The following is a 20,806-nucleotide window of genomic DNA, read 5'->3' as shown; positions in this document are numbered from 1 at the left end:
TGATCACCTGCAGAGACTTATTATTCAGCCTGAAGACAGTCCACTCATACAATGTATGATCTTTTGATCTCTCTGCCTATAAATTATGTGCCTGTGTGCTTCTCTTCACTTCATCTGACGAAGGAGCAGTGCTCTGAAAGCTTATACTTTCAAATAAACCTTTTGGACTATAACCTGGTGTTGGGTGACTTCTGACCTCCTTATCAACATCTAAGGACTCGTGTCAAATTGAGAGAACTGACCCAGAGGCTAGTCAAGCAACTGTCTTTCACACTCATTGTGACATGCTTTATAGTCAATATCCTAGACCCCATCTCAGCGGTATACATCCTGATTTGGAAATACATCATCATTCCTTCACTGTCACTGGGTAAAAATCCAGGAATTCGCTGTGGGCATTGTGGGTCAACTACAGCAACAGACTGCAGTGGTTCAAAAAGGCAGCTCACCAACAACTTCAAGAGTAACTGGGCTGGGCAATAAATGTTGGCCAGCTAGCGACACCAATGTCTCAACAGTGAATAAAAGGAACAGTCCAGGGGTAGTTTATTAATGAAGTTGAAGATGCCATTGAATGTCACAGGGAGATGGTTAAATCCCCATCTCCTGGGGATGGTAATTGTCCAGCACTTGATTAGTAAGAATGTACTTGTCGCTTATGAGCCCAAACATGAACGTTGTCTCGCTGCTTTTACATATGGACACAAACTGCTTCAGAATCTAAGGAGTTGTAAATGGTACTGAATATTATCTCATCAGCTGCGAATTGTGTGTAATCTGTAGTAAATAATTCATCTGCAGCAATTACAAAACATGTCAGGATTGTGCAACTCAAAAACCATTCACCAGGTTAAACTTTCACAGAATCAAAGATTTGTTATGGTGAAAAGAAGGTAATTTTTTCCATTACATTTGCTCCGGCTATCTGACAATTTCAACTGCTGCCAAATTGCTGACATTTCCCCCTCTATACATTGTTTCTCACCCCATTAAAATGACTCAATTGAACCTGCCTCCAACATATTTCCAGGCAGTGCATTCCAGACCCGAACTATTCGCCGTACAAAAAGCAGCTTTGTCTCACTTCATGTTTACTTCATTTGCAAAACACTTTAAATGTGCTCCCAGTTTTCGATCCTCTTATGAGCAGGAACCGTTTCTCCCTATCTACTCTATCCAGACATTTCATGATTTGGAAAGTTTCAATCTGATCTACTCTTAGCCTTCTCTCCTATCTATGTTCATAAATTCAGCTTCTCATCCCTAGAACTTTTATTTCTTCCATCACAAGTGCAATGGGGCTGCAGTGTTTGCGATGCCACTGTGCTACTCAGAATATTAAATCTGACATGAACTATCCACAGGACTTCATTAATTTATGAAACACAGATCTTAGCATGAATATTCTGTAACTATGTGAATCATTTTAGTACCAGCTGCACGGCTAACCACCAATACAAAGCTCACAACAGGCACTGACGCTGTGCCTTTGCTGAACCAGATAGGCAAATTGTCAAAAACATATGTATTGAGTACTGACCAAAAAAAAAATCTTTTTTAATAAGTTCTTTCTTGAAACTAAAACCAGGAAGTTTCAGAAAGCATTCCCATATGGCAGTATCGGAACAGACCTCTCAGATAAGCTTTCTACAACATTGTGATTCTTTTCCATATGGTCATGGATTTCTAGAGGCAGCTCACTTTTGAGCCTGGGGCAAGGTATTGGAGATATTTTTCAGACTGCATCTTACACTTTTCTGGCAAAATCAGAGTTGCATCAAGTTTCTTGGAAGGTTCCTTACAGCAAAGCGTAGCAAATTTTCCCATAATATCTTACCAAATGTGCATTAATTACCTACTCTGTCCCTATGGAGTCTCTCATGTCTGATTGCTGCCGCAACATACCAAGTGTCGATTCCATAACAATTCACCACTAAACAGGTGTCTTCCCAAAGACTGGCATCCCTTGCATCCATCCCATTTTTAAAAGGCTACTGTGCACCCAGGTAAGCACTGGCATTCTGAAGCTGCCCTCTCGTTGACTGACAGAGTCAGAACATGACAGAAGAGGACAAGATGGTACTGTGCTTCTCCAACAGGGACCTAGAGGTCATGACGAACAGAGTGGTGCAAAGGACAGATGTCCTCTTTGCAGAGAACTGGCAGAAAAGGGGGTGTTGCCAGATGCTGCCAGCCTGGTCTGAGTTTGCTACTTGGGTCAGTGATGTCTCCGGGGTGGAGGAATGGCCAGAGATGTAGAAAGAAGGTCTCTCCTGCTCTGCCTTCTCTGCTCGACCAGGCTAAGTGTCAAACTCTCCTCTCTGCTACACAACACACGCTGTCACTACTACATCTATCAAATTCTTCCACTCTCACTATTGCATGCAACCTTCCCTCACTCGCTTTTGTCTGACTCCTCCAAATTCCCACACCATTAACCCATGCTGCCATGGTACTGCCCCTCAGTCTTTCACCCACATTGAACATTAATAGCCATGCCATCCACTATAATCTCACTCATTGGTCCCTTGCTTCTCATCACAGGACATGGCAGCCTTCAACAGGGCAGACAGTCTCTGTACAGGTGGAGGAGTGACTGATATCCATGGCCTTACCATCTACAAGAGGAGAATCCTGGCTTTCAGAGGAGAAGACTGGGACCACCCTGCGGGGATGCAGAAACATTCATATTCTGCCAAATGAGTGTATTACACTCCTCATTCCACTGCTACTTTCATATTAACTCTGCTGTCACTCTCAATCATTGCACATCACTTCTAACCACTGGTAGTAATGCCTTTTTGCACTTCATCTTACAGTTTCTGTTAGCCTGCTGTGGATCTCCACAGAGAAACACCAGCTCCCGCAAAAGTACCATCCTGAAACTCTCAAGACAAGAGTACACAGGCCTGAGAGGAAGGATCAACAAAGCTGCCTTCTGCAACCCCTACCACCCCAGAGACTGACACCTTGGTGGGAACTGTAGATATTGAGTGTGGGTACACAATGTGGAGAGCACCTCACAGTGACTACCCAGCAGCCGGCTGAGGAAGAAATGGCCTAGGCTGCTGTCACTCTGAGGACTGTAAGAGATGAGTACCTGCTCAGCCCAAGGCAGGAGATGACTCTTTGAGTCGACAATCAGAGACCTCATTCAAATGCATCAGAGGCAGACAGGCATATGAGACACAACAGCCCTTCATCGACCAGAGGCTGCATTGATGTAGCAAATTCTGCAATTGTCTGCCTGTCGTTGACAGCCAGACCAAGCCCCCTCCAAAGCTGCTGGAGAGGACATCTTCAGAACTGACTGTAGCTGGAAAAAGGTTGGTACACATGCTGAAGATGGAGTCGGGAGGGGGGTTGGTGTGGTGGTAAACGATAGATGGAGATGGAGTCCAGAGAGAGAGAAAAACAGTTGGGCAGACAAAGGAATGGGTAAAGGTGAGCTGGGAAGAATCAATAGTTGCTGATGGGGACCATCAGTGATTGACAATAGGTTGTTTGTGGTGGCAGCCCATGTGATGACAAGGTCTGGTGTGTGAGGATTAGGGTAAGGACATGGGAGATATTGAGTCCTGAAGGCTGCAGGGTCCCCCTGTAGAAAATGAGATTCTGTTAGTCTAGCTTGCACTGCGCTTCATTCAAGCACTATAGCAACCCTGAGACAGATATGTCGGCCAGGGAACATGGTGATGCATTGAAGTGGCAAGCACCGGGGAGCTCAGGGTCATTTTTATCAAACATCCCTCATGTTTAGCTCTATTTGTGTGCAAAAGGTATCGATATCAAAGAGGTGCCCAATACTGCTGTGTCAGGAGGCACAACACACAAAGAGGGCCACCTCAGCCTGATGTCCTCATAATCCCCAACATCCAGACCTCACACCCCAAAAATGTTGTACATTTCAATAAGGTTGCCTTTCATTCTTCTAAATTTCAATGAGTACAGGCACCCTAGTCAACCTCTCCAATTAAGACAGTCTCTCCATACCTGGTATTGGCCCTGTCAACCTTCTCTGGACTGCCTGTAATGCAAGCGTATAATTCCTTAGATAACGGGCCCAGAACCATTTGCAATATTCCAGCCGTGGTCTGGATTGTGCCTTGTATAGGTTTAGTAAAACCTCCCTACTTTTAGGCATATTCTAATTACCTTGTTCATAGATGTTATTACACACCTTAGGAGCAGGCGTGACTTGAAACCAGGCCTGGCTCAGAGGTAGGGACACTACCACTGCACCACAAAAGCCAAGGATTACTTTTATACTCCATTCCTTTTGCAATAAAGGTCAACATTCCAAGTGCCTTTCCCATTATTCACTGAACTCGGAATGCTAGCTCATGAACAAGGACTCTCAAATCCCTCACTTCTGCAGACTTCCTCCATTTAAGTAAAATTCAACTCCTCTATTTTTCCTGCCATGCTTTTCCACATAAATATTTGATCTGCCAAGTTTTTGCCCAGTCATTTAACCTGTCTATACCTCTCTGCAGATTCTTCTGGCATTACCAATGGGTCTCTCATAGATAACATTTCCACTTAGAGTGCCTAGCTCAAAATTGCATTCTTTATTTAGCATGGGACAAAAAAAGTTAATTTATTTCACAGACCGATACCGTTGCACATTGAGAAACCTTTTAAACCAACCACAGTACTAGATTTAATATAAAATAAATGAAACCACTTCAAACCATTGCAAATTTATTAATTCAGTAGTGTATAACTTGAGCTTGTAAAAAGCAAGTTGCCAGAATTATAATTCCTGTCTTCAATTGATAAAAGACACAAGATCATTCAAAATTCCAATACTCAGCATTAATACAAAATATGCTAGCATTTGGACGTGGGGATCAAAAAAAATTGAAAACAGATTTCTGGTTCTTCACAAGAAAGATTTTTTTGAGGAACGTTTGGTACAGCCACTTAAAAAGAAAACTTGAAAACGGTCCAGGCATAGCAAAAGCTGTTCATCGTAAATGCTTACAAATTAGGGTTTGAGTAATTAGTGAGGAGGTATTCAGGGCAGGGGAGTGGCAAAAGGAAGACAGCAGGTACAAGCAGAGGAGGTTTCCAAGTGGAAATCGCAGTAGCAAACTAACTGGGTGCAATGGTCAGCTCAGGTTATGGCAGTGGCATGATTTCGCAATGTCTGGTTTAGCCTAACCAAGTTGGAGTAGCTGCAGCAAAGGGCAAACAGGTCCCAGGTGGAACCAAAAAGAATGGGCTCAATTTTATGCTCTATAAGCTAAAGAGCAAACCCTTCCACTTATTACTGCCCTGTTCTAGACTCTGTTGTGAAGCATTACCTTTAATTCTCTCTTATTTCCTATATGCTCCAACAAGAACAGACCAGTATATAAAATATATAAAATATCCAGAGATGTTCAAAACCAAATTGCATTTACATAGCACTTCTAACATAGAAATGGTCTCTAGGTTTTGAAAGAAGCATAATCAAATAAAAGCAATATCAAACCACGAGATATTTGGAAAGGAGACAAAACGCAAGTCAAAAGAATGGGATGCAAGAACATTTAACTGGAGGAAATGTGAAGGGGTTTAAGGAGGAATTTGTAGATGTTAGATTTAGGTAGCTGAAGACCTGACCATGAAGAGTAAGCTGAGGAAGGAGGTCTGAAACAGAGGAGAGAGAATTCTAAGATGGGATTTGAGTTTAAATGTAAAGTGAAACGCACAGTGATTTAAATAACTGGCTGAAAATTCTAAATTTGAGGCATCAGATTACTGGGAAGCAATGCACAACAGAGTAGGTGGGGACAAACGGCAAGCAGGATGTCACGTGCAAAAGGACATGGTCAGCAGAACTGAATGTATGAACTGAAGTTTAGAGGCTTGAAAATTCCAAAACAATTCACGAGACATTGGAATAGTAAAACTTGTAATTCACTAAGGCATGAATGTGAGGTTACAACGATGATATTATAGTCTTTATGGTCAATAGTTCATAGCATTGGAAGCACAAAATATTGCTTCAATCTTTCCAATCAAGTAGCTCGAGGAACTCTTTATTCCATTGAATTTAATAGCATCAGGTCAAACCTTTGAAAGGAAACCTCCTGCTGATTACCATCTGATTGTCCCTCCTCCTCTGCATCAAACACTGCTTGGAGCCAGTACTGAGGGTGGCAAAGGCTACACCTCACAATATTGATACAGCACCCTTAACATTTCAAGTTGCTTCACGAGTGTTATCAAATAAAAACTTGATACTGATCCAGATCGGATATTCAGGCAAAATAAATGCAAAACTAGAAATCTGAAATAAAACCAGAAAGTGCTAGAGAAACTCAGCAAGGCTGGCAGCATCTGGAGAAAAAGTTAACACTTCATTTCCTATGGGACTCTTCTTTAAAACTAGGGCAGAATATTGAAAGTTCTTACTCTTCATATTGTCAATTGCGGATTTTTTTCACCCTCTTCAGATACTTGCCATTTCTTCCAAGAGTGTAGCACCCAATACTGCCCGTGTTGTTGGCTACCACGGTACTAAATGGGATAGACTTTGACCAGGTTTAGCAACTCAAACTGGACATCTATTGGGTGTTGTAGGTCATCAGCAGCAACAGATTTGTATTCAACCACAATCTGTAATTCATGGCTCCCATATCCAGTCTTGTACCACTACTGTCAAGCTGGGAGGACAACTTTGGTTCAATGAAGAGCGCAGCAAGGCATGCTAGGAGCAGCACCAGGCATATTTAAAAATGAGGAATTCGTTTGGTGAAGCTACAAGACAGGGGTACTTGAAGGTTGCTTCTCCTGTTTGGTATGCAACAGACAGGGCTACATGATCCCAAAACCTATGGATCAGATCTGAGATTGGCAGTCCTGCCACATCCAGTCGCAAACTGTGGTGGATGTTAAACGGCTAATAGGAGGTGGACCCCATTCTCATCAATGTCGGAGCCCAGCACATTAGTGCAAAATTCAAGGATAAAGCATTTGGATCCATCTTCAGCAAGCAATGTCAATTAGCTGATCTATTTCAATTCTCTCCTGTGGTCCCAATATTGTAGAAGTCAGTCTTCAGCAGATTTGATTCACTCCACATGATATTAAAAAAAAAGGTTGAAGACACTGGACACTGCTAAGGCTATGGGCCTTAACAATATTCTGGTAATAGTAATGAAATTTTGTGCTCCAGAATTAGGCATGCCCCTTGCCAGTTACAATCTACCTAGTAATGTATCAAAATTGCCCAGGAATGTCCTGTACGCAAAAAGCAGGACAATACCACCCAATCAATTAGCGTTCTATCAGTCTACCACTGACTATCAGCAATGTGATGGAAGGGTTCACTGACAGTGCGATCACACGGAAATTGCAAAGGAATAACCTGCAAAGGAAATTGAAAAGGAATGTCATTTCAGCTGTAAGATGTCACTGCAGCAGTTTGTCAGGGTCCAACACCTACAGTTGCTTCATCAATAACCTTCATCATAAGGGCAGAAGGAGGGATGTTTGCTGTGGTTGCACAACATTCTGCACCATTCATGACTCCTCAGATACTGAAGCAGTCTGGATCCACCTAAAGCAAGACCTGTACTACGTCAAGGCTTGGGCTGACCAATGGCAAGCAACATGAACATCATACGATGGCCATCTCCAACAGTGAGAATCTAACCATTGCTCCTTGACATACAATGGCATTACCATAATCAAATCACCCACTAAGCATATCTTGGGGGTTACCACTAACCAGAAACCGGCACAGACGAGCTGTATAACCCACGGCTGCAAGATCAAGTCAGAGGCTAGGAATTCTGTGATAGGTAACTCCCATCCGGTCTTCTCAATGCCTGTGTACGGTCTACAAGGCACAAGTTAGGAATGTGATGGAATGCTCTCCACTTGCCTGGGTGGGTACAGTTCCAACAATTCTCAAGAAACTTGACACCATCCAGAAAAAAAAATCAGCAAACTTCATTGGTACCACAACCTTCAACCCCACTACCTGGTAGCAGCAGTACAATGACAAAAGGCAGCGCAGTAACTCACCAAGGCTCCTTTGACAGCACGTTCCAAACCCACAACTTGTAACAACTAGAAGGTCAAGGGCAGTAGATACATAGGCACATGATCATCTGCAAGTTCACGGACCAAGGCACACAGAGAGTTGCAAAGTCATACATCACAGAAACAGACAGAACCAGTCCATGCCAAACATAATCCCAAACTAAATTAATCCCACTTGCCTGCTCCTGGCAAACCTTTACTATTCATGTACTTATCCAAGTTTTTTTTAATAATCCTGACTTGAAACTCTAATCAACATTCCTTCATTTCTGTTGGGACAAAATCCCGTAATGCTCTTCCTCACAGTACTGTGGGTGTCCCTACATCCCAACGACTGCAGCTGTTTAAGGCGGCAGTTCATTACCACATTCTCCAAGGCAATTAGGGATGGAAAATAAATGGTGGTTGAGTCAGCATCATTCAGATCTCAAAAACAAATATTTTTTTAAAAATGCAGTGCATCCATGACTGAAGTGAGACAAGCAATCTTATACTTTAGATCAAGACAGGATATGTAATGGAGAAGCACTGCCGCTCACCAGTCACTCCATCCCTATCTACATCTTATCCACATGGCAGCCTCTTAGAACCCAGCCTTCCATTCTCTCACGAGTTGCCTGCTTCTCTCTTCAGTAGTTTTGTCTCAGAATGTGAGGTTAGAAGCATTAGAGAGAAAGAATGACAGTAGTCAGACAGGAGGTAGAGATTACAAAATGGAAATACTCATCCCTTGAATTTAATAATCACAGGCTTCTATGGCTTCACCCCTATATCTGTAATGACCTCCAGTACTAAAACTATCCCACAACTCTGTGTTTCTCCAATTCTCTAATTCCTCCAATCCGATCAGCCTATGGGCAGAATGGGTGCAAACTTCTGGCTTGAGGTGCACATCAATGGTGTCAACGACACCAACTTCCTGGCCTAGTTTGGAGAGATATTCAAGAGATATCCCTGTTAATCATATGTAGATGTAGGGCATTGATTTTAGTTTCACATATAGAGAGTGATACTTTTTGACACCGCAGTGTGGCTGAGTTAGGAGGTATATAATAGTAATCCTTCACTTTGTAAATAAATCTGAAGCTGAGTAAGGATTAGCTCCAGTGGCTTTCTGGACAGAACTAAAGAGTGCTATACAAATGGAATTTGTTGCTGCTGCAGTGGTTTATGAGCAGATAAATGGGATGAAGTGAATTGATCTTACAGAGCAATGATCAAATTACTTTTGCTGCTGTAAATTTTTAATGACAGACAGACTACAAGCAGACACAGATTAGATAAGTACAGAAGATAAGTGGTAAATGCAATTAATTGCAGAATGATACATCCTGAAAGAGGACTGACGGTTTGTGGGTGGTGGAGGAGGGAATGAAAGACACTGAAGCTTGCGGGTAAACAGAGCCACCTACTGTTACAAATGCATGATGACTAGAAAGTTGTTGTGCAGATATAGCCAAGAAATAGGCCTAAAGAAGTCAGGGCTCTATAAGTAAGAGCATTACTTAAGTAAGAGCAGTTGCCAATAAATGGGAGGGATAAGGTAATTATTTTCTACAATCAGGAGAAACCTACAGCAAGGATATGGCAAAGACATACAAAAAAACCCCAGATATTCAACAAACCTTTCTCTTCCCTTTCCTACTCACTGTAAGTCTGAGTGTAGTTTAGCCCTCTGCTTCAACATAGTTAATTATGAAACAATCTGGGACATCCTAAGGATTCTCTCATGTAAACAAACTGCCATAAATCAAGCCTACGGTACAAGTTCTACTAAAGTCAGAGGAATACATAACTATGTCAGAGATATTAATTTGGAAAAAATTTTAAAAGTTGTTCTGGCTGCTACCTCATCATTACAGCAAAGAGTTCAGTGCACTAAAAATGAAGATTTATGATAATATACCTGAAAATGATAGAAATCAGATGGAACAATGGATTAGACCGATTTGAAATGTCTCCATTGACCCTTAAAACTCGAGACCTACTCCAGTCTAAAATTTTGATGATTACATCTTCCTGCTAATTTCTCATACCCACTTTCTACTTCATTCCCTTCTTGTATGGAGCTGTTATCCCACTGTTCATTTGTTATTTTACAACCAGACCACAGTGATTTTTCTCTATCACTTTGCAATTTCAACTTTGTTTTTACAACAATAGAAGTATTCAGTGTATGAAACCCATTTGTTATAGTTGGATGACCCTCAAATTGAGGATGGCGTCTACTCATGCTGTGAAGTTCTGCCCTGGGTCTTCACGTGACAGAACAGGCCAACTCTTGATTTACAGATCTTTGAGGATATGGTTCAGACTGTCCCATGAGGTAACTGAATCTGAAATACAGGATATGCCTTCTTTTCTTTCCTTCTCTGCTAAAATGATGATTTTAACTAAAATTAAAACTATGATACGAAGAGTGGTGCAGCTTGATGCACAAGTTGTTGTCATTTTGAACAACTGGTAGCCAGCTCCTTCCAGACATTAATGCCAACACTGCTGCACTTCAAGGAGAATGTAAGAGGATGAATGAATTGTTTTATTCATCCTCCCTGAAATGTTGGCCATTTGAGAACTGAGGACAGAATCTTCTGGTATCCAGATAGAGTATCCAATCCACTGTAATTGGTTTGTTGGTTATTTAGCCTGAATGCTTGAGGAGCTGATTTCAAGAATGAGGTTAGCATTTGTTTCTGCATTTAACTACAACATATTGGGTTGTGAGAGAGAAACCACAGCGTCTTGAAGAGACAGATTAACAAGTTAAATATGTTAACAGATCATTTTTGAAAGAGTGTTTAATCTATAACTAGTTTCAAAGGCTTCTTGTAACTCACAAGTGGAAGTAAGACAACAACACTTATTTCAGGGGCTTAAGAAGCCACAGGAAAATATTCCCGTAAATCTTGAAACGTCTCAGTCGCTTCCTTGCATGAAAATCTTTTGCGCACAGTACTTGTTCTAAGACTTACTTTCTGTACTTTTCTAATAGGTTTGATAGTGACTTTTACTACTTGGTGGGTTTGTTTTTCACTCTGTATCCATGACATTTCAAGCTAGCATGGATGCTGTCTTATGTTACATTTCAGAGGAGTACTCTGCTGACCAGTAAAAGCAGCACCATAGAGAGCTGCACTGGTTGCATCACTAGTTCTAACAGGAAAGGTACTTGAAAGGAATTCGGGGATTTACATTTACATATTAAATCAATTAAAACTTTCTAACTGATTAAAGATTTAACAGCACCTTGCAGTTGTTTAGTACATCCTCATCAGTGGTGTGACCCTTTGATCTTTTACTTATAACTTCTGTGTCTGATACTACCTCGCTAACATTTGAAGAGGGAGTAAGACTCCGAAAGCCTGTGTTTTCAAATAACCCTGTTGGACTATAAGCTGGTGTCGTGTCATTTCTGACTTTGTCCACCCAAACCAATACCGGCACCTCTACATCATCACTAGCAGCAGCAGTATTCTCCTTAAAGATGCTGTTTTACAGTGTCATATGACAGATGAAAATTCCAAAGTACGACAGACATTATTCCTTTTTAAATCTAAAATGTGTATTGTAAAAGAAGTCTGCTGCAGCCAAAAAAAAATGACTGCACATATAAGTTCAGTTTCTGTCTGGTGAAGTCCTGTTTGCAACCCATGGAATGTCCCTGTAAGGAATCTGAAGTTGAGAATGGGATTACTTTAGCAGCATCTGGGAAAGAATGGTATCTGTAGACTGCTATAGAAACTTAAACCAGAGAGGGAAAATAACGGGGAAGCATAACAAGTAGGCTGATCATCTATCCCTCTCTTTTCAGCAGAATTTGCATATTTTGGCCTTCCAAGTTAGGGTTAAAAACCAACTGCAACATTAATTTGGGTGCATTAGTGGCCTGTGTGGAATAATGTGCTTTAAGGTCATGGCACTGAGAACAGCCATTTGAAGACTCCTGTGCCACTGGCAAAGCAAGGGAAAAGACACTTGCTCACTCAGTGCTGACAGTCAGCCACTGTCAAAAAGAGCCAGGAAAAATAGTTTCAATCAACCTACAAAGCCAAGAATCTCAAAATTGACTGTTCAACTACAATACCAACACTACTATGACAGCCAATCTAAGGACAAGATGTTTAGCTATCTGCTCTTCACAAATAAATTCTGAGATTGATCTGTATTTGTTTTAAGTTTTATCATCTTAGACTTGCTTCTTATTTCTAATCTGTATATATGTGTTGCATTACTATTTTTTCTTGCGTCTAGTACATAAACTCATTTTTTGTTCATTCAAGAAAGCTAATTAAGTTTGTTCATTTTAAAGCTTAAGTTCGTTTGGAAAAAAAGTGCTAGAGAAACTCAGCAGGTCTGGCAACATTGACAGAAAAAGAAAGTTAACGACTTGAATCCGATATGACTCGTATTACTGTTAACTGTTTCTCTCGCCACTGATGCTGCCAGATCTGCTGAGTTCCTCCAGCCCTTTCTCTTTTCATTTCAGATCTCCAGCATTTGCAGTACTTTGCTTTTTTCAAGAAATTCATTTGAGTCTGGAAGATGGGTATCCATTAGAAAAGGGATCGTTTTTAAAAAACTAACCTCTGGTGATCAACCAAGGGGAGAGGTGAATGATCAAGAGCTGCCAGACCACCCTTTCTCAACCAGGTCACCAACAGTTAGAGGTATCTCATTTAGAACTACAACAAATTGGGAACCTCACCTGGGGACTAGTCGCAACAGCAGGAGGTGATAATCAGAGAGATGCAGACATGGGGGTACTGGCAGAGCTTGAGCTTCCGGGACATGTCTGACCATCTGTTTCTCAGGAAGCTCAGGATTCACAAAAGGTTCTTGGCAGAGATTTGCAATCTACTGGAATATGCTGTGCTGCCGACTAGAACTGGTGGCCATGCTCTCCCAGAGGCTGCTAAAGTGACACTATCCTCAGTTTCTTTAAGGTTCCTTCCAGGAATTGTTGGATTTCACAGTCAGCTGCTTACAAATGCATTACACAGGTGACAGTTGCCATGTTGGCCAGGGCTGGCAATTCTCTAAACTGAAAGTTACAATGCTAGTCAATTGAGAAGGTAGTCTGGTCTCCTTTTCTGCCTGCGTGTGGTAATCAAGACATTTCAGATTACTCAGGAGTGTTCATTAAGTATAAGGATTTCCAGTTCAAAATTTTACAGCTGGGATGCAACCACAAAAACATGTTTACACAAGTGTGCAAACTCCCAGGGAGTGGCCATGATGCACTTGTCCTGTGTCAGTTTACTTTCTCAGAGTTCTTTAAACCACAGAAAACATATAGCATCTGGCTTCTTGCAAACGAGAACTAACCACTACAAATATAGTATGTAGCATCTGTGAGGAACCTAAGCAATAATGCCACAATTGATGCTAAATAAGATCATAAGACAAAGGAGCAAAAGTAGACCTTTCGGCCCATCAAGTCAGCTCCACCATTCAATCAGATACTGGCTGATCTGACAATCCTCAACTTTTCAGCCTTTTCCCTATAACCTTTGATTCCCTTACTGATTAAAAAAAAAGTCCATCTCAGCCTTGAATATACTTAATGAACTAGACACCCAGCATTCTGCAGTAAAGAAGCCCACAGATTCACCACGCTCTGGGAGAAGAAATTCCTTCTCATCTCTACCTTAAACGTGCGACCCCGTATGCTGAGGTTATGCTCTCTGGTCCCAGATGGACTCTTCCACAGGAGGAAACAATCTTTCTGCAGCTACCATGTCAAGTCATCCGAGAATCTTGAGTGTTTCCATAAAGTTGACTCTCATTCTTCTAAACTCAGTAAGGCTCAAACTTTTAACCCTCTCCTCATAAGATAGTCCTCCATGCATGGAATCAGCCTAGTGAAACTTCTTTGAACTGCCTGCAATGCCAGTATATCTTTCCATGGATATGGGACCTAAATCTGTTCACAGTTTTTCAACAGTGGCCTGACTACTGCATTGTATAGCTTTTGAAGGCCTCCCAATTCAGAATCAGTGACCAGCATTGTGTGAAACACACTTGGATGTGAAGGAATCAGTCAGGTGGAACGCAAGCTCAGGGTGCTATGACATTTAAAAAGAAGTGTGCACTACTTCCTATCTTGGAAACTGCACTCCAACAAAGATCACATTCTGGTGATGACTACTGCATCCTTGAATATTCTCAGAAAGGTCACAGAGATTTAACCAGTGGAGCTCATTGTTCTTGGGTACAAAGGTATATATTTGTCAGGACTCATGTCAATGATTTTCATTTACACTGGGTTTGGAAAGTTGGTGATTTCCAGCTAGTATTGTGAACAGCCCAAATGGAACTAGAAAAGTCCCATTCAATCCAGGTCACCTGGGATCCCACATTTAATTTAATTTAATTGAATAGCTGCAACTACAGTAATCATGTATCCCCTGCTTTTGTCCCAACCTACCTGCTTCATCAAAACGCTGCCTTTAAGCCTTTCTCCTTTTAGATACCCAAGAGTTATAAGCTGACCAGGCAATCATGCAAGAGTAGGAATTAGAAGAGGGAAAGAAAGTCGAGGATGAAGAAATACTGTCATTCACTCTTAACTGACATAGTATATAGTCTAGTGGGTAGCTGTACAGGCAGGTGGCCTACAGGAGAATGCTGAAAGGGTACGTACACAGATTTTTGGTGCATTGCCAGGTTTGTTAAAAAGCAGGAATCACTGTCAAGAAACATGGAGGATTCCAACACCATTTGGCTCAGGGCTTTGATCAGGATTTGTAACCTTTTTGTTTGGCTTGTTGGCCAAAGTTTCTGTTTCCATTGCAACACAAGCAGAAGTTCGATATGACAAGACATGAGCTAACAAATGGTATGCTGAAGCTGCACTTCAGGAGTTTTGACAAGATCTGTTCCGATGAAAAGTCACCTGACTTGAAACATTAACTCTGTTTTCTCCCTGCAGATATTGTCAGACCTCCTGAGATTCTCCAGCAATTTCTGTTGTTGAATGAGAGAGATCATAGGTGAGCATTGTACGCCACGTGGCTGTTACTTAATTTCATCATCAAATAGCTGGGAGGTTACCATCTCTGATTATCAGACAGGCCAGGAACTGTCAAAACTGCTAATCTCCAGTCTCTCCTCCTCTACAACAGTATCAGGGTTGCTGGAGGCACAACACTAATTCTCTACCTGGTTTGTTCTATGCTCTCTTTTTCTGAAAGGAGGGAACAAGGAAACTATGAGAGAGAGTAATGGCATGTATTGAATGGACAGATGGCGAACATCTGATGAACAGGACTATCAGGGAGAGAAGTGATATTAAGGGGAGGGCGAGTGCCTGTGGTGGATGCATTGATAGTGACATGCGGAAGTGTACAAAGAGGGAGACATAACTTGCAGGTAAGTTAGTGTGAGAAGTGACGTGCTGGGCTATGCTTAAAATTGCATATTTCCTATCAAAGTCCAGATACGTCTTCATACCCTCATTAGCAGGGTTTTCTGCTCCCGTAGGCATCAGGTCTAGAGAGAGATCTAAAGTGGGGCAAAGACTTGCATGTTTTGACTCCACAATGACAATCCTTTGTTCCCATCCATTAAGTGTCCTTTGGGAAACCTGGAAATCAAAAGTAAATTCAGTGGCTAGGTTGAAAACCCACTGATAGATGCATTATAATCTCATACGGGTCCCCTTTGCACTCAGTCGTACAGCAGCACATTACCACATTAAAATGCCCCTCAAAGTATCAAATTCTGGGCACCATAATTCAGAAATTACGTCAAGTCTTAGAGAAGGAGCATAGGAGATTGACTAGATTGGTACAAGGGATGAAAGACTTCAATTACGTGAAGATATCCTAGAAGAAGGTTAAGACTTGATACAGCTGTTTGAAATTAGGAAAGAGTTTGAACACAGTAAATAAGTTGAAATTATTTCCAGTGGTAGAAGGATCAGCAGCTAGAGGGCACAGGTGTAAGGTAACAAGCAAAAAGACCACGGGCAGCAAGAAGATAAAAGGAAAGAATTTATGAATTGGATTGCAAGCCTGAAAGGATGGTAAAAACAGATTCAACAATACATTATAAAAGCAAATCAGATCAACTTTTTAAAGCTGAAAAATTTGTATGGAAAAAGAGCAGGGAAGTGGACTAACTGAATAGCTCTTTCAAAGCATTAGTGCAGATGCGACAACCAATTCGCCTCGTTTTGTAATGTATCATTCTATCACTCTTAGTTGGCATACACGAGTCCCCTATACTATTATGGTCTTTACAAAAAAAGGATTTAATTTATTTAGTTTCCAGTTCTGATAAAAGAGTCTGTACCCAAAGTACTGATATATCCCTTTGCCTTTACATAAACTGAAATAATGAAAGATTGGTTACATACTTCTACTACTTGATTTGTTTCTTCTCTGTGAGAAAATACAAGGCATTGAACAATGAACTTTTAAAGTATTGATCTAATTGCTGGCTTGTTCCTCTCACTTTTAAACTGGCATGCGTCTTGCGCCTAGAAAACAATTTGCAAAATACACAAAAATAAAACAAAGAAGAGTAGATGCTGAGATCTGAAACAAAAATACAAATTGCTGGAGAAACTCAGCAGGTCTGGCAGCATCTGTGGACAGAAAGCAGAGTTAATGCTTGGAGTCCAGTGACCCTTCATCAGAACTCAGAACATTCTATTCTACTGGCACAAGTAACCGCTTGATTTGCATCTGCTCTCATTCTCTTAAGGAATATTAAAGTTTAAGAATAGGAATAATGAATGTGAATGGGGATAATACTGCCAATCAGGGTTCTTGTGGTGCAGTGACCTTCAAGTCAGTTCGGAAAAAGGGTCACTGCACTCAAAATTTTAACTTTGCTTTCTACCCACAGATTCTGCCAGATCTGCTAAGTTTCTTCAGCAATTTCTGTTTTTTGTCACAAAATACCCATTTTGCCTAATATTTTAAGCATTTATTTTCCAATTGCGAAAAAGAAGCTGTAATAATAATATAAAATATAGGGGAGGAACAGGCCATATGACCCTTCATGGCTGATGTAATCTTGGCCTCAATTTCCATTGTTCTGTCCTCATTAAGTCATTAAACTGTTTCCCCGTCAAGCTATAATACTGGAACAAGTAACAGATTGACTTGCATCTGCCTTCTTCCCTAAATTAACATTCAAGTTTAAGAATAACAAGTCAATAAATGTGAAGGAGCATAATTCTACCATTCAGGGCTCTTGTGGTACAAATGACAGTGTCCCTACCTTCAGGCCAGTTCTGAAGGAGGGTCACTAGACTTGAAATGCTAATTTTGTTTGCTGTCGACAGGCACGATCAGACTGGTGAGCTTCTCCAGCAATTGCTGCTTTTGTTTCACATTTTCGGCACCCGGAGTTCATTATTTTATTATATTCAGGTCCTGAGGGCCAGGTTCAAGTTCTACCTCTTCCAGAGGTGTGTATAATATGTCTGAGCAGGTTGATTAAAATAATATTCCCTCAGTCAATAGTGCAATGCACTCTACTGAACATATGCAAGTGTCTCTTTCCACTTATCCCACTCACAAACAATTTTTTTTCTTTCTTTATTTGTTTTCTCCTTTAGTCAGTTACTTTTGTTCAGATATACAGGCAAGTTCACAAGCACGACTGTCCTTTGCTTACCTGAGTAACTTTTTTATTAAGTAAAAATTCCAATATCCTGCATCATCTTGGGGACACTCAAAATTGAAATCAACCCTGTCCTTACCTAATGGCTACATTTTTGCACCTTTTCAGTCTGGATGAGTGATTAGAAATGAGCAAGAATCTTGACTGATTCTTCCTTAGGTTCAGGAAATTGAGGCAAATTAGTTTCCCTCCTTCCTGTTGACTGAGTAGATATCAGCTTTGGGAATTTCCTGGTTTGTAAGGGATATTAGCATGGAATTCATGTACACTAAACCTTTGGGAAGATGTATAGAATGCATTTAATTGAACTACTTACATCTGCATCCAATTGTTTCAGTTCCTTAAGGATGTTGGGAAATCGGAATCCCCATTGCAACAAGGGCTGACTGCAATGTTTATACAAGTGACTATTGTCTTCCAACAAATCCTGCGCCAGAATATTGTACGACATCACTGAAAAATCAAAACCTTCTTTCTGTTTTCCACTTGAAGTCTCTTTTGATTCATTAGTACCTTGGCTGCTCTTGTACAATGAAGTAAAATCCTCCCATTTCCTATGTACTGCCCCTACTGGAAAGAGATTACAAATGAGAAAAACTAAATCACAGAATTCTACATCAGAATTAGACAACAATATTATATGCTAATTTTTCATTGAGATCCTAGTTATTAGGTAGTATCTTAATCAGCATAGCTCAGAACATTTCAAATTGCAGTGATGAATTCTTAAATAATGTGTATTACTGTGGTCTTAGGCACGTTGCAATGAATAGGGGAGGCCAACAACTTCCCACTTCCCACAGAGCGAGAAGAAAGAGAGAAACACACCCACCTTGGGCATTATGCATAAATCTCTTAATTTGCAGTGATAGAATCCCCTAATTAATGCCCGAGAACAGATCTACTCTTGGATGAAAAAGGCAATTCTTTGAGAAGTATTGAAAAAAAACTTGCAAATATAGAATCTAGTAAACTAGTATTAACCTCATTTACTTCTAGTCCCTGGAGCTTAATTTTGGATGAACTGCAGCAGCTTAAATAAGGAAGTAACTTGGCAGCACAGCTAGTTTACTGTCATAATATCACATAACTTATAACTTATTTTATAGAGAACTTTAACATAATAAAATGCCAAGACACTTCACAGGAATATCATAAAGCAAAATACGACACGAAGCCACATGAGGCAGCATTAGGTCAGATGTTAAAAAGCTTCGTCATGCACAAATTGTGAGGAGCAATTTGAAGGAGAAAAGAAAGATGGAGAGATAGAGTAGTTTAGGTAGGGAATTCCAAAAGCTTTGGTGCTGAGGAAACTGAAGGGGGTGGCCACAAATGGCGGAAAGATTCAATTCCGGGATGTTCAAGAGGTAGAATCAGATAAAAGCAGATATCTCAAAAGGACACTGGAGCTGGAAATTATAGCGATACGGAAGAGATATAGGGATATTTAGAAACAAGAGTGAGACTTATAAAAATCAAGACACTACTTGACATGACTTTGAATTACCGTTCCTTCACTCTCAAAAGGTCAAATTCCTGGCACTCCCTTCCTAACAGCAGTGAACATCCCTACATCCCAAGAACTGCAGCAGCTCAAGAAGGCAGCTCACCATCACTTCCTCTATTGCAACTTTGGAATGGCAATAAGTGCTGCTCTAGCCAGTGACACTAATTTTCCATGACTAATTGTTTTTAAAAAAATGTAGGGCAGTGAGCAAAGGGACCATTGGTAAACGAATCCTAGTCTGAACTGTTACACAGACAGCAGAGTTTGAATGAACGCAAGTCTACACAGGACAGAATGTGGGAGACCAGCCTTGGGTGTGTTGGAATAATCAAATTCAAAGCTAATATATATATTGATGGTTTCACAACCAGGTGAGATAAGACAGGAGCAAAATCACATTATGTTATAGAGGTGGAAATGGGTGCCTTAATAATGGTGCAAACGTGTGATTGGGAGGTCATCTCAGGGTTAAACACAAAACCAAGATTGTGAACAAACTGAATCTCAGAATGTTGCCAGGAGAGAAATTTAGTTGGTAGCCAAGGAACAGGGTTTGCAGTGGGGCCAAAAACAGTGACTTCATTCTTCATGATACTTTAAATTTCTGTTCACTCCAGTGCTGGATATAAGATAAGCAGTCTGATAATTTAACAACAATGGTGGACTCAAGAGAAGTGGTGGAGGTCAAGGTAAAAATGTCACACACATTATTGATTCGCAAGGATGTAAGTCTTGGATAATCCTTTAAAAATACTTAACCATTCCAGAAAAGTATAAATAATTCTTTTGAGAATTATGAGGCCACATCAAGAATGAGAGGTCTGGTCACGTGTTTTTATTAATACAGTTGCCAGATGGCCTTGTCATGAATGCTTAGCTGAGTTCCAAAGACCATTAGTATAATCAGCTCATCAGCGGTCTATTTGCACAATTTAAAATGAGAACTTAGCTTTGCTGACTGACATCTTCATGATAAATTCTTATTCCTTTAATATATGATGTTTCAGTATATGGGCTTATTTAGACAAGAATAAGCAGTATGACACAGAGGAAAGCTTCTGTTACTGATACAGATGAATGGCTGTGACTGACTTTTATAGGATAATAAAAGCAACACCCCACCCCCAGATATTTTTCTTTTCAATGTGTATTTTAAGCATTTGTCACTAATGTTATATGGCTATTTCTTCAGTACTTAATTCATACTATGTGATAGGGCACAGAGCATTGGGCTGGGGGCGGTGAGGTGACTTAGCATATGAGTATGTAAGAAGACATACAGCATGTGAGGGGGTAGAGTAAGACTTTTTTACGCCTGCACATCAATAGGTTCCTGAATCCAGAATGTGGTTCATGAGCCATAAACCTTGTATCCTGTAGAAACTGGCTAGTCTCCACTAAAATTGTGGGGGTGTACATGATGCCCAAGATGCTTACCCCTTTCGTGGAACCCACCAGTTTATGGACGCAGTGTGCAGGCAAGTTGTCCAAATCCTTATCCCACACCAGAAATTGGAATGAAGATGGGAACCTCAGAATCCACCATTTTTAAAAATCTCTGAAGTTGACCCAACTGAACAAAAAGCAAGGTCCTCATTTTTTTTTTAAACCCAAAATGCC

The 20,806-nt window shown here is 40.7% G+C and overlaps 1 protein-coding gene across 1 annotated transcript in view; it reads right to left on the bottom strand.

Moving 5' to 3' along the window:
* Window positions 1-19,278, bottom strand: part of LOC109921536 (protein angel homolog 2) — a 38,874-nt gene extending 19,596 nt beyond the window's left edge. Inside the window, exons 1-2 of the mRNA XM_048592173.1 lie at window positions 19,187-19,278; window positions 17,993-18,246 (exon numbers count right to left, since the gene is read on the bottom strand). Coding sequence (XP_048448130.1) covers window positions 17,993-18,127 — 135 coding nt within the window. The 5' untranslated portion in view covers window positions 18,128-18,246; window positions 19,187-19,278. The remainder of the gene's footprint in view (window positions 1-17,992; window positions 18,247-19,186) is intronic.
* Window positions 19,279-20,806: the final 1,528 nt, after the last annotated feature.

This window comes from Rhincodon typus, unplaced genomic scaffold (genome assembly GCF_021869965.1).
Source record: "Rhincodon typus isolate 14 unplaced genomic scaffold, sRhiTyp1.1 hic_rhity00000746, whole genome shotgun sequence".
Classification (NCBI taxonomy): Eukaryota; Metazoa; Chordata; class Chondrichthyes; order Orectolobiformes; family Rhincodontidae; genus Rhincodon; species Rhincodon typus.
The sequence above is the reverse complement of the archived record's forward strand: the minus strand, read 5'-3'. Positions and strand labels throughout refer to the sequence as shown.